Source organism: Rhinolophus ferrumequinum, chromosome X, assembly GCF_004115265.2.
Source record: "Rhinolophus ferrumequinum isolate MPI-CBG mRhiFer1 chromosome X, mRhiFer1_v1.p, whole genome shotgun sequence".
Taxonomy (NCBI): domain Eukaryota; kingdom Metazoa; phylum Chordata; class Mammalia; order Chiroptera; family Rhinolophidae; genus Rhinolophus; species Rhinolophus ferrumequinum.
The window spans coordinates 47946892-47974332 of record NC_046284.1 but is presented as its reverse complement, the minus strand read 5'-3'; the positions used below and the strand labels follow the sequence as shown (position 1 = coordinate 47974332).

At 38.7% G+C, this 27441-nt stretch overlaps 1 protein-coding gene across 1 annotated transcript in view; it reads left to right on the top strand.

Annotated features, from left to right (window-relative positions):
- The window catches only part of RADX (RPA1 related single stranded DNA binding protein, X-linked), a 60336-nt gene that overhangs the window by 26821 nt on the left and 6074 nt on the right, over positions 1 to 27441 (top strand). Inside the window, exons 11-12 of the mRNA XM_033115262.1 lie at positions 3232 to 3305; positions 24693 to 24983. Of these exons, the coding sequence (XP_032971153.1) occupies positions 3232 to 3305; positions 24693 to 24983 (365 nt within the window). The remainder of the gene's footprint in view (positions 1 to 3231; positions 3306 to 24692; positions 24984 to 27441) is intronic.

The window sequence follows — 27441 nt, the reverse complement described above, 5'->3', positions numbered from 1 at the left end:
GCAATGTGTCTTTTACTGTAATTTTTAAATTTTATTCAAACATTCACAGTATTGTTTGCTCACACCTCATAGAATCTGTTCTATGCCTCTCCCATGGTTTTTGGTGGTTAATTGGCAATCTTTGTCATTTCTTAGCTTATAGAAGCATTACCCCAATCTCTGCCTTCATCTTCACATGGCATTTTCCCTGTTGGCACATCTGTGTCCAAATTTCCCCTTTTTGTAAAGACGCCAGTAATATTGGATTAGGGACCCACTCTGGAAAACTGGTCCCCTCCAGTCTTACCTTGTCTTAAGCAATTACATCTTCGGTGACCTTATTTACAAATAAGATCACATTATGAGGATCCCTGAAGATGTAATTGCTTACATATTGGTAGTCATATTGATATTTGGTGGGGACATAATTCAACCCATAACAGTCTGCCCTCTGTCCCCTAAAAGTTCATTTCTTACATGCAAAATACATTCACCCCATCACACCATCCCCCAAATTCTTAACCCATACCAACATCAACTCTGAGTCCAAAATGTCATCTAAATATCATCTAAATCATGTATGAATAAGATGCAGGGTGATCCATCCTGGGGCAAATTTTTTTTCATGACTGAACCCGTGAAAGTAGACATGTTATCTGTCTGAAATGCAATGGTGGGACAGGCATTCCAAAAAGGAGAAATTGGAAGGAAAAAAGGGATCATGGGTCACAAGCACATCTGAAACCTAGCAGGGCCAATTCCATTTGATTTTAAGATTTCAGAATTTTCCTTTCTGGCATGATACTATGTCCTCTGGGCCCACCAGGTGGCACTGAGTGGTGGCCCTGTACTCTGGAATTGAGGAGATGGCCCTGCCTTCTGTAACTGAGGAAAGGGCCACACCCACTGGGTCATTCTTCCCTTTTTTTGAAGGATAACACATGATCACAACTGGATATCTTTGTTGCCTCATTTCCTGACTGTAGAATTCCAGAAATCTGACAACCTTTCTTCATTCTGTCCCACCTATGTCCCTTTCAGTCTAAGCTAGTAGCATGCCTACTGAGATGGTTGATTGGATCCACAAGTCACAGGCCTAATCTCTTGGGCAAATGGTTCTCCAGCCAAACCCTTGGTGTTCTCTCCAGAACAAACTTTCTCATTTTTTGCAATATGAATAGGTTGAGAATTTTCCAAGTATTGAAGATCTGGTACCTTTTTTCTTAATAATTTCTTTTTCAACTCTCATATTTTACTATAAGCAGCAAGGAGAAACCAGGTTGTACCTTCAACACATTGCTTAGAAGTTCAGCTAAATATGTAAGTTCATTGCATATAAGTTTCACTTTCCATCCAACAGAATAGAATTCAGCCAAGTCTTCTGCTACTTTATACCAAGGATCACCTTTCATCCAGTTTCCAATAGCACATTCTTCATTTCTGTCTGAGACCTCACCAGAAGCACTTTTTACATTCATATTTCTAGCAATATTATTTTTGTAACAATATGTGTATTCTCTAAGACAACAGAAGCTTTGTCCACAGCTTTCTTCTTTTCTTTCTGAACCCTCAACAGATTCTCCTTCGAAATTCATATTTCTACCAATATTCTCTTCAAGGCAGTTGAGGCTTTTTCTATTATGTATCTCAAAACTCTTTCAGCCACTACCCATCATGTGCATCTTTATCTTCTCTTCTTTAAGCCCTCTCATGCCTTTCTGTCCTTAGTTATCCTTCTCTACTTCTTGTCTTTTCATTTCTTTAATCTTTCTTTTTTCAGTTTTCTCAGCTGATACTCGTAGACATTGTATACTCCACTTCTCTCATTTAGCACCTTTAAGACATTTAAGTCATACAGATGAATTACTACATATTCCAGTAAAAATCTTCTAAGGCACTTTTCAAAATTCTGTACAATATAATGGTGCTCCTAGAGTTTGAAAAACTGTTTTGTCTAATTTATTTCAGATGAAAAATCACATGTATTTAAAAGTATAAACATGCTGTTTAAGGATCTCAAAATACATATAATTTAACTATTTTTAGTATTAACATTTCTCTCAGAGTTGATGGTTTCAGTTTACTAATTTCTACAAATACCATGTTTTCAATAATTGAAAAAAATTAAAACTACAAGTATAACTTTTTTTATTATTTCCTGGAGTTCTGTAGTTAAATGGATGCACTCTTCCTTCATGAAAGCTACTTCTTTATAGTTCATTAATAACTCACAAGTAAAATGAAGAATACTACTATTATAAGAGACACATCCTTTGATACAATAAGTTGAGCAATATTATGTGGCATTCTACAATATGACATTTCTATTTTATTTTACGGTTTTAGTTTTGGAATACAACAATAGAAAAACTCACCACAGAAGAATGCTAAAAGCCCATAAGATGGAAATCTTTCTTTATGAAACCAGGCTTCTCTTCAGCTTCAAAATAAGATGCTGCCTTTTTTCTCCATTCATTTCAGTTCAATCAACAGTTAGCAGATATTATGTGGAAATACAAAAATAAATAAAGTCTATACTTTTGTAGGGCTTATAGAAGAATCAGGTGGAAGAGACAAACTGATAAACCTGGAATTGCAATACAAGTGTGATGAACGCTGATAGAAGTTTAGTCATGGTGCTGTGAGAACATACACAAGAAGCAGTGAGCCTTAACTAGAGATCAAGGATGGCTTCTTATAGGAAATAATGCCTGAGTTAAATAATCAGGCAAAGGAAAAGGGATATAGGGTTGTTCCACTCAGAAAGAAAAGCATAAAGATTTGAAGTAGCATGAGGCTTATAAAAAACTCTGGAATGAAGATGGCGAGTTAGGCCAGATAGTTTTCCAGAATATTTGAATAAAGTAAACGTGAAAATAAGCCATTGAGCTAATTTTTAAATTCCTGTCATCGAGAATAAAATATGTGTGCATGTGCGTGTGTGTGTATGTATATATATACATCTTTAGTTGATATTTAATAAAGTTGAGTACTTCCTTTTGTGGAATACTCCTTAAAAGAATATTTAAACCTATTGCAATATTTGAATTATGTTATGTATAGATAATTGTTCATAATTTGAAAGTATTTTTCTTAAATGTTTAATGCACCACTTTAAGAAACTAAACATATATTTTCTAAATTTATTAAATTAGAATAAATTCTGGATGGAAGCAATTCATTTCTTTCACTCAATTTGGTATCATGTCTCTTTTTTATACTATTGGTTATCCTTTTTTTCATCTTTTGTAGAATTCCTTTACCTCAGCCAGAAACTTCTGCACAAACAAAAGGAAATAAACCAGACATGCCAAGCATCTTCCAACGTATGTTGCTTTAATTATTATTAGTAGTAGTATTAATGAAATCTTCACATAACACTGTTACATACAGATTATTCTTTGATTCTACATTTTTTTGTGTCATGCCTGCCATTAGCATAATATGAGTACATCGAATAGATATATAGCTAGCTATTTTTGTTGCTGGTTTTCATTTATATTAGGTTAGGTCCTTGTCAAAAATACTTGTCCCAACTTTAGAACAATATTGTGGTATCATCAAAGTGAAAATAAATATAAACAAACTTACACTTATCGATTTGTTTCTTTAGTAGCATATCCCTTCAAGTGTACTATTTTTTTTTTAATTAAAGTTTATTGGGGTGACAATGGTTAGTAAAGTTACATAGGTTTCAAGTGTACAATTCTGTAATACATCATCTATATATCACATTGTGTGTTCACCACCCAGAGTCAGTTCTCCTTCCATCACCATATATTTGATCCCCCTTACCCTCATCTCCCATCCCCCTCCCCCTTACCCTCTGGTAACCACAAAACTATTGTCTATGTCTACGAGTTTTTGTTTCTTCATTTGTATGTCTTGTTCTTTTGTTGTTTTCAGTGTTATATCCCACATATCAGTGAAATCATATGGTTCTCGACTTTTTCTGTCTGACTTATTTCGCTTAGCATTATAATCTTACAATCCATCCATGTTGTCACAAATGGCACTATTTCATCATTTCTCACTGCAGAATAGTATTCCATTGTGTATATATACCACAACCTCTTTATCCATTCATCTATTGAAGGACACTTTGGCTGTTTCTATGTCTTGGCCACTGTAAAAAGCTGCAGTGAATATCAGAGTACATATATCTTTACGGATAAATGTTTTCAGACTTTTTGGGTAGATATCCAGGAAAGGGATTGCTGGGTCATATGGTAATTAATTCTATTGTTAATTTTTTGGGGTATCGTCATACTGCCTTCTTTAGTGGCTGGACCAATCTGTATTTCCACCAACATTGTATGAGGGTTCCTTTTTCTCCATAGCCTATCCAACACTTGTTATTATTTGTCTTGTTGATGATAACCATTCTAACTGCTGTTATCCAGTTAATCCAGTTAATAAGGTGATATCTCATTGTGGTTTTTATTTTCATTTCTCTGATGGTTAGTGATGTTGAGCATTTTTTCATATGTCTAATGGCCATTTGTATGCCCTCTTTGGAGAAATGTCTATTCAGCTCCTCTATCATTTTTTAACTGGATTGCTTGTTTTTTGTTGTTGTTGAGTTATATGAGTTCCTTCCTTATATATTTTGGATATTAGCCCCTTATCGGAGGCGTTGTTTGCAAAAATCTTCTCCCATTCGATTAGTTGCCTCTTTATTTTGTCGATGGTTTCTTTTGCTATACAGAAGCTTTTTAGTTTGATACAGTCCCATTCATTTATTTTAGCTTTTCTTCCCTTGCCTTTGAAGTCAAATTGATAAAATCCTCTTTGAACCCAAGGTCCATAAGTTTAGTACCTAAGTTTTTTTCTATGCAGTTTATTGTTTCAGGTCTTATGTTTAGGTCTTTGATCCATTTTGAGTTAATTGTGGTACATGGTGAGAGACAGCAGTCTAGTTTCATTTTTTTACATGTGGCTTTCCAATTCTCGCAGCACCATTTATTGAAGAGGCTATCTTTTCTCCATTGTGTATTTTTGGCTTCTCTGTCAAAACTTATCTCTCCATATTTATGTGAGTTTATTTCTGGGTTCTCGATTCTATTTCATTGGTCTATTCCATTGGTCTGTGTGTCTGTCTTTCTGCCAATATCATACTGTTTTAATAATTGCCCTGTAGTACAAGCTGAAGTAAGGGAATGTGATTCCTCCAGCATTGTTCTTTTTTCTTAGGATTGCTTTGGCTGTTTGGGGTCTTTTGTGATTTCATGTAAGTCTGATGACTTTTAGTTCGGTTTCTTGAAAAACTGCCATTATGATTTTGATGGGGATTGCGTTAAATCTGTATATTGCTTTGGGTAGTATGGATATTTTCACTATGCTGATTCTTTCAATCCATGAACATGGAATGTCTTTCCATTTCTTTGTGTCTTCAATTTCTTTTAAAAATGTCTTATAGTTTCAGTGTGTAGGTCTTTTACATCTTGGTTAAATTTATTCCTATGTATTTTATTCTTTTGTTGTAATTGCAAAAGGAATTCTTTTTCAATTTCTTTTTCTGGGTTTTCATTGTTGGTATTCAGAAATGCAATGGAATTTTGTACATTGATTTTGTAGCGGGCAACTTTATTCACTTATTGTTTCTAATAGCTTTCTGATAGACTCTTTAGAGTTTTCTATATATAGCATCATGTCATCTGCAAAAAGTGACAATTTAAATTCTTCATTATCTATGTGGATGCCTTTTATTTCTTTCTCTTGCCTAATTGCTCTGGCTAGGACTTCCTGTACTATTTTGAAAATCAGAGATGATAGGGGACAGCCCTGTCGTGTTCCTCAACTTAGAGCAAAGGACTTCAGTTTTTCACCATTAATTACGATATTAGCTGAGGGTTTGTCATATATCGCCTTTATTATGTTAAGGTATTTTCCTTCTCTACACATTTTATTAAGTGTTTTAATCAAAAATGAATGTTGTATCTTGTCAAATGTTTTTTCTGCATCTATTGATACAATCATAAGATTTTTGTCCTTTATTTGTTTATGTGGTATATCATATTGATTGATTTGAACATGTCAAACCATCCTTGTGCCCCTAGGATGACCCTACTCGGTTGTGAAGTATAATATTTTTAATGCATTGTTGCATTCAATTTGCTAGAATTTTGTTTAGGATTTTTGCATCTGTAATCATCGGAGATATTGGTTTGTAATTTTCTTTTTTTGTGTTATCCTTATCAGGTTTTGGTATCAGGGTAATGTTGGCCTCATAAAATGAGTTAGGGAGTATTGACTTTTCTTCAATTTTTTGGAAGAGTTTGAGTAGGATGGGTATTAGATCCCCTTTGAATGTTTGGTAGAATTCACTAGTGAAGCCATCTAGTGTTGGACTTTTGCTTTTGGGAAGATTTCATATGATTGATTCAATTTCTTTACTGGTGATTGGTCTCTTTATATTTTCCAGTTCTTTGTGATTCAGACTAGGAAGGCTATATGTTTCTAAGAATATGTCCATTTCTTCTAGGTTATTGAATTTTGTGGCATATAGCCCTTCAAAATATTCTTGGATAATCCTTTGTATTTCTGTGGCATCTGTGGTAAATTCCCTTCTTTCATTTCTGATTTCTATATTTGTGTCTTTTCTCTTTTTATCTTAGTGAGTCTCACTAAGGGTTTGTCAATTTTATTCATCTTTTCAAAGAACCAGCTCTTTGTTGCATTATTTTTTTCTATTGTCTTTTTGTTCTCTATTTCTTTTAGTTCTGCTCTGATTTTTATTATTTCCTTCCTTCTGCTGACTTTGGGTTTCATTTGTTCTTCTTTTTCTAGTTCTTTAAGGTTTAACTTGAGGTTATTTATCTGGGATTTTTCTTGTTTCTAGAGATAGGCTTGTAATGATATAAATTTCTCTCTTAAAACTGCTTTCACTGCATCCCAAAAATTTTGGTAGTGTGTAATTCATTCTCATTTGTTTCAGTCATTCTTTAAAAGTATGTTGTTTAATCGCCACATATTTGTGGTTATTCCTGCTTTCTTTTTGCAGTGGATATCCAATTTCAAACCCTTTTGATCAGAGAGTATGCTTGGCATGATTTCAATCTTCTTAAATTTGCTGAGGCTAGTTTTATGTCCCAATATGTGGTCTGTCCTTGAGAATGTTCCATGTATACTAGAAAATAATGTGTAGTCCAATATTCTAGGATAAAGTGCTCTATAAATGTCAATTACGTCCATTTCATTTAATGTGTTATTTAGGGCTGATATTTCTTTATTTACTTTCTGTTTGGATGATCTATCCATAGCTGTCAATATGTATTTAGGTCCCCTACTATAATTGTGTTTTGGTCCATTTCTCCCTTTAGTTCTGTTAGTAGTTGCTTGGTATATTTCAGTGCTCCCTGATTGAGGTCATATATAGTGATGACTGTTATATCATCTTGTTGTATAGCCCCCTTTATCATTATGAAATATCCATCTTTGTTTCTTGTTACCTTTTTTATCCCAATGTCTGATTCATCTGATATTAGTATGACTACACTTGCTTTTCTCTGTATACCATTTGCTTGGAGTGTCAATTTCCACCCTTTCACTTTGAGTCTATATTTGTCCTTGTAGCTGAGATGTGGCTCTTGGAGGCAGCATATGGTTGGATTTCGTTTTTTGATCCAATCTGCTACTCTGTGCCTTTTTACTGGTGAGTTGAGTCCATTTACATTTAGTGTGATTATTGATATATGAGGGTTTCCTTTCCTTCTATCTTTGGTTCTCTGGTAGGACTGTGTCTCCATTGTTTCTTTGCCGTTTTGTTCCTGTCTGTTATTTCAGTGTGGTGGTATTCTATGATTTTCCTCCTTTTCTTCGTTATTCATGTTACAAGTTTCAGTTCTGGATTTTTTTTTTTTTTTGAGTGGTTACCATTAAGTTTATGTAAAACAAAGTTACATATTTAGAGTATTCCATTTTCTTCAGCATGCTTACTTTCTCCTTTCCCTTATGCCGGTTCAGACTTTTACTCTCTCTTTTTATGTTTTTGTTGTCACAAGTTATCACTATTTATGCTGTAAGTTGATTTCTGTGCTGAGTTAGCAAGTTGTCTTTTTCTTTTATTTTTTTTAAGTGTTTTCTTCTTTACCCTGTTTATTATGTTTAAGTGTACAGTGTCTTATTTGATGTAGAGGTTGCCATTTCCTGCTTCTGTCTGTCTCTTTGAAATACTACTCATGGTTTTGTATTGTTTTGCTTTTTTCTTTCATGTCAAATAGCATTCTTGAACATTGCTTGTAGTGTAGGTTTTGTGTTAGAAAACTCCCTCAGCTTCTGTATGTCAGGAAAGGTCTTTATTCCTCCTTCATATCTAACGGATATCTTTGCTGGATATATTATTTTTGGCTCATAATTTATCTCTTTCAGTAGTTTGAATATGGGAGTCCACTCCCTCTTGGCTTGTAGAGATTTACTGAAAAATCTGATGATAATCTAATGGGCTTTCCTTTGTAGGTTACCGTCTTTTTTTTCCTGGCTGTCTTGAGGATTCTTTCTGTGTCGTTAATTTTTGACAGCTTCAATACAATGTGCCTTGGAGACATGCTGTTGAGATTGAAGTAATTAGGTGTTCTGTGTGCTTCTTGGATTCGAGGATCCAGTTCTTTCCACAAGTTTGGGAAGTTGTTGTCGACTATTTGTTTGAATGTACTCTCTGTTCCCTTCGCCCTTTCTTCTTTTTCTGGGATACCCATTATTCTTATGTTGCTCTCTCTGATGGAGTCAGAAAGTTCTTGTAGAGTTCTTTCATTTCTTTTAACTCTCAAGTCTCTCTCTTCTTCCATCTCTGTCATTTCCAGATTTCTGTTCAATGTCACTGTATCTTTCCTCCATTTGGTCAGCTCTATTACCTATGCTGGCTAATTCATTTTTCATTTCTTTTATTGAATTCTTAATCTCCAGAAATTCTATTTGGTTCTTTTTTATAATTTCAATCTCTTTGGTAATATGTTCATTTTGTTCTTTGATTGTGTTTCTAAGTTCATTTCTAATCTGCCTGTGTTTTCTTGCATCTCATTGAGTTTTTTCAGAAGTGCAATCTTGAATTCTCTGTCATTTCAGTCAAATATTGCCACATCTCTAAGTTCATTTTCTGAAGACTTTTCATTTTCTTTTTTAGTTACCTTGTTACATTGATTATTCATGGCAATTAATGAATTATTATTTCTCTTCCTAGGCATCTACAGGAGTGGGTTCTGCAACAGGTTGGTAGGAAGAGTTCTTTCTTTTGGTTTCTAATAGGTGTTGGTAGAATGCTTTATTTTCTCTCCAACTGCAGCCTTTTATTCTCTCTCACGCTGTAGTGTTTTATTTTTCCACACTGTTCCAGCTTCTCACACATTGTGGCGGGGGGTGGGGGATTCTGTGGAAGCTGTGCTTCTCCTCTGTGAGCAGGTTGCCTGGGTCTCAGGGCACCGCCTCCATTGGGGAATGTGGAGAGCTTCTGATGTTCCAAAGCTATTTCTGCACCAGAATCAGGGGTTTTATGTTTCAGCAGCTCTGTTTATGCCTTCAGGGTTTCACACAGGTAGGTGGGGGCAGGGGCAGGGTGAGTTGTGAGAGGTGGCTCTGAGCAATGTCCGGGTCCACCAACATAGCCAATCCTGCACCCAGGGCTCCCTCCCCTTTGCTCAACTAGTTGGACTGTGAGTCCATGGATGTGGGCTGCAGTTCTCAGAACTGCTAATATTCTATTCTTTTGTTCTGACACTGCTACTGTTCCACTTCTAGCACTGGGCTAGTGAGGGCGGGGCAAGGTCTGGGAGGGTGAGGTGGGTGTGCCTAGGCTCTGTGTCTAAGCCTTCCATCCTCTGCTCAGCAGTAAGGGCTTAAACCGCTGTTTTTACCCTTCTTCCCTCAGTGTTTGCTCCGAGGTCTCTGCTGTGAGCGTTGGGTTCAGCCATGTTATATACTGATCCCTCAGGTGGGACTGTGGGCCATCAGCGGAGCCCTAGCAGTCAGAATGCTTCCCTGTCCCGCGACTGCGGTGGCTCTGGAATGCAGGGAGCTCCAAACTCCAGTCTCCGGCCCAGAGTTGCACGCAGCCCTCTTCTCTGTACCTCCTGCTTCCCTCCTCCCCTGCTCATCCAATTTGCCCACCTTTGGATGATTTCAGTTGTGTGTCTGTTAGTCTTGCCTGCTTGCTGTGCAGGGAATCCTTTGTGGAATTATAGTTGTTCAATTTGTTGTAAATTCTAGGGGAGATTTCAGTCGGGTCACCTCATGCTGCCCTTTCTATGACGTCATCCTGGTATGCTATGATTTTTCTTTGTCTTTCCTCTGTTTTATGTCATGTGTCTCAGTTCTGTGTTGTTTTGTTTTCTTTTTCTTTGATTTGTTTTGTTTTAGTGGTTACCAATAAGTTTATGTATAAGAAAGTTTCATATGAACAGTAGTCCTTTTTCTTCAGCGTGCTTCTTATCTCCATTCCCCTTTGCAAATTCAAACCTTTACTCTCTCCCCTTTCATGCTTTTGTTATTACAAATTATTCCTATTTATGCTGTGAGTTGATTTCTGAGTTGCAGTAGCAAGTTGCCTGTTTATTCTCTTTTCCTTTTTATATTTTTATCTTCTTTACCCTTTATGTATGTTTACGTGTATAGTATCCTATTCTGTGTAGGTGTTGCCATTTCCTGCTTCTGTCTGTCTGTTAGTAATCTTGCACATGGTTTTTGTATTCTTTTGACTTTTTGCATTCTTTTGACTTTTTGTTTCAGATAGCCTCCTTTATTATTTCCTGTAATGCAGGCTGTGTGGTGGAAAATTCTCTCGTCTTCCATATGTCTGGAAAGGTTTTTATTCCTCCTTCATATCTAAAAGATAACTTTGCTGGATATATTATTCTTGGCTGGTAATTTCTCTCTTTCAATAGTTTGAATATTTGATTCCACTACCTCCTGACTTGTAGAGTGTCTGCTGGAAAATCTTATGATAACTAATGGGCTTTCCTTTATAAGTTACTGTCTTCTTTTCCCTGGCTGCCTTAGGATTTCTTTGTTTGTCAATAAATTTTGACAGCTTCAATATAATGTGCTTTGGAGATAGTTTGTTGGGATTGAGGTAATTTGGTAATCTTTTGCTTCTTGGATTCGAAGATCCAGTTCTTTCCATTGGTTTGGGAAGTTCTCATCAACTATTTGTTTGAATAGACTCTCTGTGCCCTTCTCCCTTTCTTCTCCTTCTGGTATGCCCATTAATTCTTATGTTGCTCTTTCTGATGGAGTCAGAAAGTTCTTGTAGAGTTCTTTCATTTCTTTTAACTCTCAAGTCTCTTTCTTCTTCCATTTGTGTCATTTCCAGATTTATATCTTTGATGTCACTGATTCTTTCCTTTATCTGGGCAGCTCTATTTCCTAAGCTGGTTATTTCATTCTTCATTTCTTTTATTGAGTTCTTCATCTCCAGAATTTCTACTTGATTCTTTTTTAAAATTTTAATCACTTTGTTAAAATATGCGTTTTGTTCATTGTATTTCATTCTGAGTTCATTAAACTGCTTGTCTGAGTTTTCTTGCATCTCATTGAGTTTTTTCAGAACTGCAATCTCTGTCATTCAAGTCAGATATATCCATGTCTTTCTGTTCATTTTCTGGAGATTTTTTTCATTTTCTTTCTGAGTGCCTTGTTACCTTGGTCATTCATAACAATTAATGAATTATTATTTTTCTTCCTGGGCATCTACAGGAGTGGGTTCTGCAGCAGGCTGATATGAAGAGGTCTTTCTTTTGCTTTCCAGTAGGTGTCACTGCAACATTTTATTTTCTTTCACACTGCAGTGTTTTATTTTCTCCTGCACTGTTCTGGCTTCCCTCATGACGGGACGTTTCCTGAAAGGTGGGCTTCTACTCTGTGATCAGGTTGCTTTGGTCTCTGGGCACCGCCCCCATGGGAGGATGTGGTCGGCGATGGGATTCTGAGCTTCTGAAACCCCAAACCTGTCCCTGCAGCCTGATGCAGAGCTTCCGTATCTCAGCAACCCTGGTTGTCCCCGCAGGCATCCACCCGGAAAGGTTGGGGCGGGGTGGCCTGGGAGAGGCTGCTGGTGTCTGTGGCATTGAGCAGTGGTGACTTTCAACCCACAGCCCTTTCAGCCCCTTCCCTGTCACCGGAATTAGCTGCACTGTGTGTTTACGGTTCTAGGACTGTCTCTCCAGGGCTGTATGTATTCTGCTCTTTAATCCGACAATGCTACAGTTCCTTCTGGAGCCTTCTAACATTGAAAGGTGTGTCGGGGGAGGCGAGCTCTGGAAGGATGTGGGAAGGCAGCCAGGCTCTATGTCTTTGTTTTCTGCCTGGAATTGAGGGCTTAAACCACAGTTTCACTCTTCTGTATTTGGCCTTTACCCCGAGGTCTGTGCCCCAAATGCTGTGTTCAGCGGTATTATATGCTGATCCCTCAGGCAGGACTTTGGGCCACCGGTAGTGTACAGTGCACCTGCAGCCTGAATCCTTTCCTCTTTAGGCATTGCAGTGAGCTCTGGGCTGAACTCTGAAGCCCACATCTCTGCATTTCCCCCTTCCGTACTCCCTTGTTTGCCACAATATGCCCACCTTCAGATGTTTGGATGTGCAGATCTCTCAGACATGCTTGTGTGCTATGTAGGATATCTTTTGTTGAATTATAGCTGTTCAATTTGTTGTAACTTTCCGGGCAAATTTCAAAGAGCATCCTTCATGCCGCCATGTTTGACATCACTACATATTAATAATTGTTACTTATTTGGGACAAATCTTAAAGAAACTGATAATGATTATTTTTTTAATTAAAGTTTATTGGAGTGACAATTGTTAGTAAAGTTACATAGATTTCAGGTGTACAATTCTGTATTACATCATCTATAAATCCCATTGTGTGTTCACCACCCAGAGACAGTTCTCCTTCCATCAACATATATTTGATCCCCTTTACCCTCATCTTCCACCCCCCACCACCCTTACCCTCTGGTAACCACTAAACTATTGTCTGTGTCTATGAGTTCTTGTTTCTCATTTGTTTGTCTTGTTCTTTTGTTGTTTTTGGTTTATATACCACATATCAGTGTAATCATATGGTTCTCTGCTTTTTCTGTCTGACTTATTTCTCTTAGCATTATATTCTCAACATCCATCCATTTTGTCACAAATGGTCCTATTTCATCTTTTTTTACCACTGAATAGTATTCCATTGTATATATATATATACCACAACTTCTTTATCCATTCATCTATCGAAGGACATTTTGATGGTTTCCATGTCTTGGCCACCGTAGATAAAGCTGCAATGAGCATTGGAGCACATGTGTCTTTATGTATAAATGGTTTCAGATTTTTTGGGTAGATACCCAGGAGAGAGATTGCTGGGTCACATAGTAATTCTATCCGTAATTTTTTGAGGAACCTCCTCACTGCCTTCCATAGCGGCTGCACCATTCTGCATTCCCACCAACAGTGTATGAGTGTGCCTTTTCTCCATGGCCTCTCCAACACTTGTTACTAATTGTCTTGTTGATGATAGCCATTCTGACTGGGGTGAGGTGATATCTCATTGTGGTTTTTATTTGCATTTCTCTGATGATTAGAGATGTTGAGCATTTTTTCACATGTCTATGTGCCATTTGTATGTCCTCTTTGGAGAAATGTCTCTTCAGGAAGTCTGCCCATTTTTCAATTGGGTTGTTTGTTTTTTTTGCTGCTGAGTTTCATGAGTTCCTTGTATATTTTGGATATTAGCCCCTTATCGGAGGCACTGTTTGCAAAAATCTCCCATTCAGTTGTTTGCCTGTTTATTTTGTCGATGGTTTCTTTTGCTGTGTAGAAGCCTTTAATTTTCATATAGTCCTATCCGTTTATTTTAGCTTTTACTTCCCTTGCCTTTGTAATCAAATTCATAAAATGCTCTTTGAACCCAAGGTCCATAAGTTTAGTACCAATGTTTTCTTCTATGCAGTTTATTGTGTCAGGTCTTACGCTTAAGTCTTTGATCCATTTTGAATTAATATTGGTACATGGTGACAGATAGCAGTCCAGATCCATTCTTTTGCACGTGGCTATCCAGTTCTCCCAGCACCATTTATTGAAGAGGCTGCCTTTTCTCCATTGCATGTTTTTTGCTTCTTCGTCAAAAATTATCTGTCCATATTTATGTGGTTTTATTTCTGTGTTCACAATTCTATTCCATCGGTCTATGTGTCTGTTTTTCTGCCAATACCATGCTGGTTTGATTATTGTAGCCCTGTAGTACAAGCTAACGTCAGGGAGTGTGATACCTCCAGTATTGTTCTTTTTTGTTAAGATTGCTTTGGCTGTTCGGGGTGTTTTGTGGTTCCAAACAAATCTGATGATTTTTTGTTCTATTTCTTTAAAAAATGGCTTTGGGATTTTGATGGGGATTGCATTATATCCATATATGGCTTTGAGTAATATGGCCATTTTAACTATGTTGATTCTTCCAATCCATGAGCATGGAGTGTCTTTCCATTTCTTTGTTTCTTCTTCAATTTCTTTTAAAAAAAATCTTATAGTTTTCAGCATAGAAGTCATTCACATTCTTAGTTAACTTTATTCCTAGGTATTTTATTCATTTTGCTGCAATTGCAAAACGAATTGTTTTTTGTATTTCTTTTTCTGAGATTTCATTGTTAGTATATAGGAATGCAATGGACTTTTGTATGTTGATTTTGTAGCCAGCTACTTTACTGTATTCGTTGATTGTTTCTAATAGCTTTTTGGTGGAGTCTTTAGGGTTTTCTATATATAGCATCCTGTCATCTGCAAAGAGTGACAATTTAACTTCTTCATTCCCAATTCGGATGCCTTTGATTTCTTTCTCTTGCCTGATTGCTCTGGCAAGGACTTCCAACACTGTGTTGAAATTCAGAGATGATAGTGGACAGCCCTGTCGTGTTCCTGAACGTCGAGCAAAAGGCTTCAGTTTTTCATCATTAATTATGAGATTAGCTGAGGGTTTGCCATATATGGACTTTATTATGTTAAGGTATTTTCCTTCTATACCTATTTTATTAAGTGTTTTAATCATAAATGGATGTTGTATCTTGTCAAATGCTTTTTCTGCATCAATTGATATAATCATATGATTTTTGTCTTTTATTTTGTTTATGTGATGTATCACCTTGATGGATTTTCGGATGTTGAACCATCCTTGTGCCCCAGGGATGAACCCCACTTGGTCGTGATGAATAATCTTTTTAATGTATTGTTGTATTCGATTTGCTAGAATTTTGTTTAGGATTTTTGCATCTGTATTCATCAGAGATATTGGTCTATAGTTTTCGCTTTTTGTGTTGTCCTTACCAGGTTTTGGAATCAGGGTAACGTTGGCCTCATAAAATGAATTAGGGAATACTGTGTCTTCTTCAATATTTTGGAAGAGTTTGAGCAGGATTGGTATTAGATCCTCTTTGAAGGTTTGGTAGAATTCACTAGTGAAGCCATGTGGTCCAGGACTTTTGCGTTTGGGAAGGTTTTCGATGAGTGATTCAATTTCGTTACTGGTGATCGGTCTGTTTACATTTTATAGTTCTTCATGGTTCAGCCTTGGAAGGCTATATATTTCGAAGAACTTGTCCATTTCCTCTAGATTACTGAATTTGGTGGGATATAGTCTTTCATAGTATCCCTGGATGATCCTTTGTATTTCTGTGGTGTCCGTGATAACTTCCCCTTTTTCATTTCTGATTTTCCTAATTACTGTCTTCTCTCTTTTTAACTTAATGACTCTAGCTAAGGGTTTGTCAATTTTGTTAATCTTTTCAAAGAACCAGCTCTTTGTCACATTAATTTTTTCTGTTGTCTTTTTGTTCTCTATTTCATTTAGTTCTCTCTGATTTTTGTTATTTCCTTTCTTCTGCTGACCTTGGGTTTCATTTGTTCTTCTTTTTCTAGTTCTTTAAGGTGTAACATGAGGTTATTTATTTTGGATTTTTCTTGTTTCTTGAGATAGGCCTGTAAAGATATGAATTTCCATGTTAAAACGGCTTTCGCTGCTTCCCAAAACTTTTGGTAGGATGTATTTTCCTTGTCATTTGTTTCTATGTATCTTTTGATCTCTCCTCTAATTTCTTCTTTGACCTGGTGGTTCTTTAAAAGTATGTTGTTTAGTCTCCATGTATTTGTGGTTTTTCCTGCTTTCTTTTTGCAGTTGATATCCAATTTCAAAGCCTTGTGATCTGAGAATATGCGTTATATGATTTCAATCTTCTTAAATTTGCTGCGGCTGATTCCATGTCCCAATATATGGTCTATCCTTGAGAATGTTTCATGTAAACTAGAAAAGAATGTATAGTCTGATGTTTTAGGATGAAGTGCTCTATATATGTCAATTATGTCTATTTAATGTAATGTATCATTTAGGGCTGCTATTTCGTTATTTATTTTCTGTTTGGATGAACTATCCATAGCTGTCAATGATGTATTTAAGTCCCCTAGTATAATTGTGTTTTGGTCAATTTCTCCCTTTAGTTGTGTTAATAGTTGCTTGGTATATTTCGGTGCTCTCTGATTGGGGGCATAAATATTGATGACTGTTATGTCTTTTTGTTGTATAATCCCCTTTACCATTATGAAATGTCCACTTTTGTCTCTTGTTATCTTTTTCACCCTGAAGTCTCTTTCATCTGATATCAGTATGGCTACACCTGATTTTCTCTTGATACCATTTGCTTGGAGTGTCAATTTCCACCCTTTCACTTTGAGTCTACGCGTGTCCTTGTAGCTGAGATGTGTCTCTTGGAGACAGCATATCGTTGGGTTTAGTTTTTTGATCCAATCTGCCACTCTCTGCCTTTTTATTGGTGAGTTCAGTCCATTTACATTTAGGGTGATTAGTGATATGTGAGGATTTCCTGTCATTCTATCTTTAGTTTTCTGGTAAGGCTGTGTCCATTGTTTATTTGACTTTTTGTTGTTGTGTATTATTTCTGTGTGGTGGTATTCTATGATGATTCTCTCTGTTTCTTCTTTGTTACAGTATATATTTAAGTTCTGGATTTTTTTTCCAGTGATTACCCTTAAGTTTATGTAAAAGAAAGTTTGATATTTAGAGTATTCCATTTTCTTCAGCACGCTTACTTTCTCCATTCCCATATTCCGGTTTAGGCCTTTATTCTCCCCCTGTTTATGTTTTGGTTGCCACAAATTGTCCCTGTTGATGGTGGTCGAATAGCCTCCTTTAGTATTTCTTGTAGTGCAGGTCATGTATTAGAAAATTCCCTCAGCTTCTGTATGTCTGGAAAGGTCTTTATTCCTCTTTCATATCTAAAGGGTATATTTGCTGGATATATTATTCTTGGCTCATAGTTTCTCTCTTTCAATACTTTGAATATTTGGTTCCACTCCCTCCTGGCTTGTAGAGTTTCTGCTGAAAAATCTGATGATAATCTAATGGGCTTTCCTTTGTAGGTTACCGTCTTCTTTTCGCTGGCTGCCTTGAGGATTCTTTCTTTGTTGTTGATTTTAGACAGCTTCAATACAATGTGCCTTGGAGAAGGCCTATTGGGATTGAGGTAATTAGGTGTTCTATTTGCTTCTTGGATTCAAGGATCCAGTTCTGTCCACACGTTTGGGAAGTTCTCATCGACATTTTCTTTGAATATATTCTCTGTCCCCTTCTTCTTCTCTGTCCCCTTCTCTTTCTTCTCCTTCTGGTATGCCCATTATTCTTATATTGCTCTTTCTGATGCAGTCAGAAAGTTCTTGTAGAGTTCTTTCATTTCTTTTAAGTCTCAAGTCTCCTTCTTCTTCCATCTCTGTAATTTCCAGGTTTCTATCTTCGATGTCACTGATTCTTTCCTCAATCTCGTCAACTGTACTACCTAAGCTGGTTGTTTCATTCATAATTTCTTCTATTGAGTTCTTAATCTCCAGAAATTCTATTTGGTTCTTTTTTAAAATTTCAATCTCTTTCGTAAAATGTTCATGTTGTTCTTTGATTGTGTTTCTAAGTTCATTAAACTGCCTTCCTGTGTTTTCTTGCATCTCGTTGAGTTTTTTCAGAACTGCAATCTTGTATTCTCTGTCATTTAAGTCACATATTTCCATATCTTTAAATTCCTTTTCTGGAGACTGTTCACTTTCTTTCTGAGCTGTCTTGTTGCCTTGGTTATTCATGGCAATTACTAATTTATTATTTCTCTTCCTAGACATCTACAGGAGTGGCTTCTGCAACAGATTGATAGGAAGAGGTCTGTGGGGACAGAGCCCCAAAAAGCAGTTTCCAGGCTCTCGGCCTCACATAGAAAGGTGCTGGCTCAGGTAGTAAATGGCCATCGACTGTGATCAAATGGCCATCAGCTGTGGCTAGTTGGCCGTCAGCTGTAACCAGTGAGCCATTAGCCATGAATATAACTGCCGTGCCTAGGCTAGGAAAAAAATGGGGGCTAGCAAGAAGATGGTGGCTGAGCCTGCAAGTGGAGCAGTGAGGGTTGAGAATTGTGTGGCTCCTGTTTCCTGTGTCTCCAACCCAGCCACCAGCGAGAATATAGTGGTATGACTCCCCTACCTATGGCTCCGTGGGTGTTCCTTTTTGGCCTCACCATGTCCTGCGTTCTTATGTGGGGAGCGGGACCAGAGACCCCGCAGGCCGCCCCGCACGACACATGGCGTAGTCGGCAGGATACCCTGCCTGACACCCCGCACGACAAATGGCGCAGCGAGCAGGGTCCCCTGCATGACAAATGGCGCAGCGAGCAGGGTACGGTGTCGGCCAAAGCTCTCCGAAGGGCGGTGGAGCATTTTGTGCATATGAACACTCAGTCTCAGGAAGACCAGGAGGAGCAGCTGCCGGAGAGCTGGACCCCCGTGGAGGGGTGGAAAGACATGGATGGCTCTCCAGCCAGCGTGGAGAGGGCCCTGAAGGCTCTGGCTGAGCGGTTGCCGGAGGAGGAGAAAGCTACAGCTGGCCGTGTGGGCTGGCTGTTCCTCACGGCCTTGAGTCTCAACACGGAAAATGCGCTTAATGAAATGACCCAGGTGCCGGACCAGGTGTCCCGGTTGGAAGCGCTGGAAGCTCGGGTCCGCTTGTTGGTGCGGGGCGCCCGCAGTGGAGACTCTGAGGCAGAGGCGGAGGAAGCCAGTGGAGACAATGTAGCTCCCAACCCCCAAGCCCGGCCAATCTTGAAGCAAAGAGTAAAACGTGAGCAACCTTTGGGCCCCGGGGGTGTTGCTGCAGGCAACCCAGCTGTGACTGAGTTCACAACCTACACCCCTTACACTCCCACTGAGTTGCAGGAGCTGGGGAGGCGGTACAAACAGAGCCCTGGAGAGCCAGTCTCGGCTTGACTATTACGTTTATGGGATGAGGGAGCAGACAGCATTCTCTGCTCCCCGGGCGAGATGGAAAAGCTAGCCTTTGTGACAGTGCATCCGTCCCTGCGACAAAGGTTACAGAACTGCCATAGGTTGGCCCACGACCAGGGCAACCATTCTCTAATGGAGTGGCTCACTGCTGCGGTACGCACAGTGTGGGGACAGAGCCTCAGAAAGCAGTTTCCAGGCTCTCGGCCTCATGTGGAAAGGTGCTGGCTCAGGTAGTAGATGGCCATCAGCTGTGGCTGGTTGGCCGTCAGCTGTAACCATTGAGCCATTGGCCACTAATATAACTGCCGCGGCTACGGAGGAGAGAAGAGGAGAGAGGAGGAGAGAGAAGGAGACTGAAGGAGAGTGGAGGAGAGTGGAAGAGAGTCGGTCGGTTGACAGCAAAGCGGACAGCAGGTCGCACGTCCTGTAAACCCAGCAAGACCATAGTGGTATGACTTCCCTACTTATGGCTCCGTGGGTGTTCCTTTTTGGCCTCACCATGTCCTGCGTTCTTATGTGGGGAGCGGGACCAGAGACCCCAGAGACCCTGCCTGACACCCCGCACGACAAATGGCGCAGCGAGCAGGGTCCCCTGCATGACCCCACTGTGGGGCCCCGCTTCCAACAAGCGGACCGAGCTTCCAGTGCTTCCAACCGGGACACCTGGTCCGGCACCTGGGCCATTTCATTAAGCGCATTTTCCGTGTAGAGACTCAAGGCCGTGAGGAACAGCCAGCCCACACGGCCAGCTGTAGCTTTCTCCTCCTCCGGCAACCGCTCAGCCAGAGCCTTCAGGGCCCTCTCCACGCTGGCTGGAGAGCCATCCATGTCTTTCCACCCCTCCACGGGGGTCCAGCTCTCCGGCAGCTGCTCCTCCTGGTCTTTCTGAGACTGAGTGTTCATATGCACAAACTGCTCCACCGCCCTTCGGAGAGCTTTGGCCGACACCGTACCCTGCTCCCTGCGCCATTTGTCATGCAGGGTGTCAGGCAGGGTATCCTGCCGACTACGCCATGTGTCGTGCGGGGCGGCCTGCGGGATCTCTGGTCCCGCTCCCCACATAAGAACGCAGGACATGGTGAGGCCAAAAAGGAACACCCACGGAGCCATAGGTAGGGGAGTCATACTACTATATTCTCGCTGGTGGCTGGGTTGGAGACACAGGAAACAGGAGCCACACAATTCTCAACCCTCACTGCTCCACTTGCAGGCTCAGCCACCATCTTCTTGCTAGCCCCCATTTTTTTCCTAGCCTAGGCACGGCAGTTATATTCATGGCTAATGGCTCACTGGTTACAGCTGACGGCCAACTAGCCACAGCTGATGGCCATTTGATCACAGTCGATGGCCATTTACTACCTGAGCCAGCACCTTTCTATGTGAGGCCGAGAGCCTGGAAACTGCTTTTTGGGGCTCTGTCCCCACAAGGTCTTTTTTTTTTTCCAGTATTTCTTGGTAGAGTGTTTTATTTTCTCTCCGACTGCAGCCTTTTTTGTGTCTCACACGGTAGTGCTATATTTTCTCTGCACTATTCCAGCTTCTCACACAATGGGGGCATTCCCTGGGAGACGGGCTTCTCCTCTTTTAATAGTTTGCCTGGGTCACAGGGCACAGTGTCCGTGTGGGTATGCAGAGAGCTTTTGAAGTTCCAAAGCTCTTCCTGCCCCAGATTCAGAGCCCGTATGTTTCAGCAGTTCTGTTTACTCCTGCAGGGATCCTCCCAGATAGGTGGGGCCGGGGGTGGGGTGAGTTGTGAGAGGTGGCCCAGAGCAATGGCGGCGACCACCACCACAGCCGGTCCTGCTTTCACAGCTCACTCCCCTTTGCCGGAACTAGTTGTCCTGGGAATCTGTGTCTGCGGTCCACAGCTCTCAGAAGAGCAAATATTCTGTTCTTTTGATCTGACACTGCTACTGTTCTGCTTCTAGCACCGGGCAGGTGGGGACGGGGAGAGCTCTGGGGGTTTAGGGGGTTGGCAGCTAGTCTCAGTGCCTAAGGCTTCTGTTCTCTGTGGCAGTGAGGGCTTAAACCACCGTTTTCAATCTTCTTCCCTCAGTCTTTTCTCCGAGGTCTCTGCCGTGAGCGTTGTGTTCAGCCGTTTTATATTCTGTCCCCTCAGCCCTGTGGGCCATAAACGGAGCCCTAACAGTGCGAGTTGTTCCCTCTCCCGCAGCTGCGGTAGTTCCGGGGTGCAGCGAGCTCGGAGCACTGAGCTAGGTCTGCGTCCTGTGCCCGCCCTTGCAGCTATGTCTCCGCACTTCTCCCTTCCCTCCTACCCCGCTCGTGCGATTTGCCCACCTTTAGGTGAATTCAGTAGTGGGCCTCTTCGTCTTGCCTTGTCTGCTGTGCAGGCACTCCTTTGTGGAGTTATTGTTGTTCGATTAGTTGTAAATTCCAAGGGAGATTTACAGAAGCTCACCTCACGCTGCCATTTTGATCCGACCTCCTTTCCTTTTTATGTGTGATTAAATGTTGTATTCATTTTGTTATCAAGCAGTATTACAGGAAAGTAAGTGTACTTATGAAGTGAAATTTGAATTTAAAAAAGCCTTTTGTAATATTGCAGTATTTTGAATTCCTGGTGGATAAGAAGTATGTGTTCAACATCTTCATCATTTCTTATAATTAAATCTAGTATTTCACCTTGTAATTAATTTTCAGCAAGTCTCTTGGTAGGGTTAAGAAACCAAGAAAGTAGTGTAAGAATATGGAATAAAGTTAGGAAAGCAGAAGTAGTATATTGACCACACTGAAACCTTGCTGTTGATGGTCCTTCTGCATCTTGCCTCAGTAAAGTTTTTTGTTTGTTTGTTTGTTTTGTCTTTTTTTTTTAAATGCCAGAATAAAAAATCAAGGCATAGGCAGCCTGCATGGAAGCAATTTAGCAACCATGGTAAACTGACACAGAGTTGCTTTCAGCTTGCCTCCGCAAACAGAACTGACATGAGAGTCTTGTACCAAAGTCTAATTTTTTCTGAATTAAAGTTTATCGGAGTGACAATTGTTAGTAAAGTCACATACCTTTCAGGTATAAAATTCTATAATACATCATCTATATATCACATTGTGTGTTCACCACCCAGAGTCAGTTCTCCTTCCATCACCATATATATTTGATCCCCTTTACCCTCATCTACCACTCCCACCCTCCTTACTCTTTGGTAACCACTAAACTATTGTCTGTGTCTAAGAGTTTTTGTTTCTTCATTAGTTCATCTTGTTCCTTTGTTTCCAGTTTTATATACTACATATCAGTGAAATCTTATGGTTCTCGATTTTTTTCTGTATGACTTATTTTGCTTAGCATAATAATCTCAAGATCCATCCACGTTGTTGCAAATGACAGTATTTCATCTTTTCTTATGGCAGAATAGTGTTCTATTGTGTACATATACCACATCCTCTTTATCTAATCATCTACCGCTGAACACTCTGGTTGTTTCTATGTCTTGGCCACCATAAATAAAGCTGCAATGAACATCAGAGCACATATATCTTTGCAGATAAATGTTTTCAGATTTTTTGGTTAGATACCCAGGAGAGGGATTGCTGGGTCATATGGTAATTCTATTCTTCATTTTTAGAGGAACCTCCACACTGCCTTCCATAGCGGTTGCACCAATCTACATTCCCACCAATAGTGTATGAGGGTTAATTTTTCTCCACAGCCTCTCCAACACTTGTTATTGTTTGTCTTGTTGATGATAGCCATTCTGACTGGGGTGAGGTGATATCTCATTGTGGTTTTTTTTTTTTTTTTACATTTCTTTGATGATTAGTGATGTTGAGCATTTTTTCATAGGCCTATTGGCCATTTGTATGTCCTCTTTGGAGAAATGTCTATTTAGTTCCTCTGCCCATTTTGCAATTGGTTCGTTTGTTTGTTTGTTATTGTTGAGTTGTATGAGTTCCGTATATGTTTTGGACATTAGCCCCTTATCAGAGGCATTGTTTGCAAAAATCTTCTCCCATTCAGTTGGTTGCCTCTTTATTTTGTCGACGGTTTCTTTTGCTGTGCAGAATCTTTTTACTTTGATATAGTCCCATTCATTTATTTTAGCTTTTACTTCCCTTGCCATTGAAGTCAAATTGATAAAATCCTCTTTTAACCCAAGGTCCATAAGTTTAGTACCTAAGTTTTCTTCTATGCAGTTGATTGTTTCAAGTCTTATGTTTAGGTCTTTGATCCATTTTGAGTTATTTTTTGTACATGGTGACAGATAGTCTAGTTTCATTCTTTTGCATGTGGCTTTCCAATTCTCCTGGCACCATTTATTGAAGAGGCTATCAGCTTGTACTACAGGGCAACAATAATCAGCTTGTACTACAGGGCAACAATAATCAAAACAGTATAGTATTGGCAGAAAACCAGACACACAGACCAATGGAATAGAATTGAGAATTGAGAACCCAAAAATAAACCCACATAAGTATGGACAGATAATTTTCGACAAGGAAGCCAAAAACATACAATGGAGAAAAGACAGCCTCTCCAAAATCTGTTTTTTTGTTGTTGTTTTTTTCAGTTTCCAACATAGGTCTTCAGTTCCCAGGGTATGTTATTCAATTAAAATATTATTGTAATTGTACACCTGAAACCAATGTAATTTTGCTAACAATTGTCACTCCAATAAACTTTAATTTAAAAATATTGTTTTGCAAAATTTGTTAGCACGATATCTGTTACAAAATAGGTGCTCAATAATTATTTGCTAAATTAATGGATGTCATAATGTGTAGGGGAGAAATTATATTCTGCCTCAGAAACTAAATATGTTAAATTGTACATAAATGACATGTTAACTTGATAGAGAACAATCAAGAACTAAAGTGGTCTTTTATCTCAATTTAGTTCCCTCTTTTCAATATTTTATTTATATGTGAAAGGGGTATTATATATAATAAATAAGTGGTCCTTTTGAAGGAGAGTTATATCCAAGAAAAAGACTGTGTTTTGTATTTGTTCAGGCTACTTTTAGCAAAGATTTACAAAATTTTGTTTTAAGCTTAAATTCCACCAGTACTGAGTGGTAGTCCCATCTCTAAAGGTTATTATTCTCACGAATTTCACTTAACTTGAATTTGTCACTGAATATAAAAGGAATATGTTTATTTAAGAGCATTTAGAAAATATAGAAAAAATATAAAGAAGATAATTACAAATTTCCATAAAGCCGTTAACAGAGAAAATAATATCACCGTTTAATACGGAGTAAAAGTTTATTTTGAAAATGAATTTAGTTCTTTCTTCACTTTAATAAGAATTATCTTTTGGACATTCAATTTACATTTTGTAGGTGTTTGTTTGATTTTCAAAGTTAATTAAACTGTTCCTCATTAATCTGTGCTTTTTTGTAGTGAATGACTTGACTTGGTTAGTTTATAGGTCAATTCTGTCTATCTCATTGTGTCTTCAACAGGTCCAGAAAGCACAAGGACTAGTATGCACGGGAAAGCCAGAAAAACTATAAGTCATAGGTGGGAAAGTCAGCTGTGGAGAGAGAAGAAGTTTGGCTTAGTAGAGCACCTGCATTACAGCTCTGTTTATCCTGAAAGTATTCCACGGAAATTTACTTTGGAACACAAAGATTTTCTCATTCAGCAGTATAATTCTCAGCCTGCAAAATACATACCACCAAAAGAAAGGCCCCCAAAACTTAATGATTTTAAGAGTGCCCGAAGCCTTGGACATTTTGAAGTAACCATCCTAGGTAAGTCAACTGTTCTTCTCTTTGAACGTTATTTATTTAGCATACTTAAATGCAGACGATACTATTTTGCTTCAAAAATTTAAGCACCCTAAACAAGAAAACTGAAAGAGAGCTCCTGTTTGGCTCAAACCGAAGGGATGAAGCACTAATTCTGGAATACATTAAGCTCTAGTTGTGGGCTTTTAAACATTGGCAAGTCCTTGGAAAGTACTTGGGGAGAGAAGATTGAGAACCTAGAGAATTTTCCTCATCCCTGACTATCTGATTACTTCTAAAATTGATTCTGTTCTCCATTAGCCACCACTTTCTTGCCCATGTTATTTGCCTCCTCTTCAGAGCATCTGAACCATTGAAAGGTCAAATGTAGGTTAAAGAGAAAAGGGTACTAATCAAGAGAAGCTTCTGTGACTAGAAGTCTGTTTAGCCCCTGAAGAAAATAAAATTCTCAAGTAACTCAGGTTGAATAGAAAGAATCTACTGAATAAACTTCCCATATCTGTCTGATATGGGAAGCTGATTTCCTCACGTTCAAAACTGAGAAGTAGCTATAAAACGTATAGAAATTTAAAGGAGGCAATGCATTTTTAAACATATTTATTTATTTTATTAGTTTCAGGTGTACAAAGCTATGTAATAGTTAAACATTTACACCCCCCACAAAGTGGTAACGTTCCCCAATCTACTGCCCATCTGACATCGCATATAGCTGTTACAATACCATTGACTATATTCCCTATGCTATACTTTACATCCCGAGACTATATATGCATACATTTATATATGTGTGTGTGTATATATATATATAAAATTATATATAACATGTAATTATATGTAATTATATGCAATTATATGTACATAATATATGTAATTATAATATATAATTATAGTTGACATTCAGTATTATTTTACTTCAGCTTCAGGTGTATAGCGTAGTGGTCAGGCATCTACACAGTCTATGAAGTGATCCGCCCGATAAGGCCAGTACCCATCTGGCCCCCTGCATGATCTTTACAACATTATTGATTATAGTCCCCATGCAGTATTTTATATCACTGTGACTATATTGTGACTACCAATTTGTACTTTCTAATCCTTTCACCACTCCCCCATCCCCACCCTCCTCCCATCTTGCAACCGTCAGTTTTTTCTCTATATCTCTGAGTCTCTTTCTGTTTTGTTTGTTCATTTATTCTGTTCTTAAGATTCCACATTTAAATGAGATCATATGGTATTTGTCTTTCTCAGTCTGACTTATTTCACATAGCATAATATTCTCTAGGTTCATCCCTGTTGTTGCAAATGGTAAAATTTCATTATTTTTTTATGGCCGAGTAATACTCCATTGTATAAATGTACCACAATTTCTTTATCCAGTCATCTATTGATAGGCATTTCGGTTGCTGCAGTTTGGTTGCAGGCATTTCATCTATTGATAGACATTTGCATATCTTGGCTATGGTAAATAGTGCTGCAATCAACGTAGGGGTGCATATATATTTTTGAATTAATGTTCTAGATTTCGTTTGATAAATAAATATGCAGGAGTGAAATTGCTGAGTCATAAGGTAGTTCTATTTTTGATTTTTTGAGGAACCTCCATACTGTTTTCCATAGTAGCTGCACCAATTTGCAATTTCACCAATAGTGCACGAAGGTTCCCTTTTCTCCACATCCTCGCCAATACTTGTTTGTTGATTTATTGAAGATAGCCATTCTGACAGGAGTGAGTTGGTATCTCATTGTGGTTTTTATTTGCATTTCTCTAATGAGGAGTGACCTTCAGCTTTTTTCCATATGTCTGTTGGCCAACTGTATGTCTTCTTTGGAGAAATGTCTCTTCATGTCCTCTGTCCATTTTTCAATTGGGATGTTTGGTTTTTTGGTGTTGAGTTGTATGAGTTCTTTTTTATTATTAGTTTCAGGTGTACAAAGCAATGTCATAGTTAGACATTTCCACCCCTCACAAAGTGATAATCCCCCCAATCTACTACCCCTCTGACATTGTATATAGCTGTCACAATTCCATTGACTATTTTCACTATGCTGTACTCCACATTCTGTGGAGATTATATATATAACTATAGTTGGCATTCCATATTATTCTACTTCAGCTTCAGATGTAGAGAGTACTGGTCATGCCATCTACACAATCTATGAAGTGATCCCCCTGATAAGTTCAGGGAAACACCTTGCATAATCTTTAAAACATTACTGATTATATTCCCCATACTGTGTTTTATATCCCCATGACTTTATTATGACTACTAATTTGCACTTTCTATTCCCCACCTCCTTCCTTATACCGTGTTTTCCCGAAAATAAGACCTAGCTGGACCATCAGCTCAAATGCGTCTTTTGGAGCAAAAATTAATATAAAACCTGGTCTTATTGTACTATAAGACCGGGGATATAATATAATATAATGTAATATAATATAATGTAATATAATATAATATAT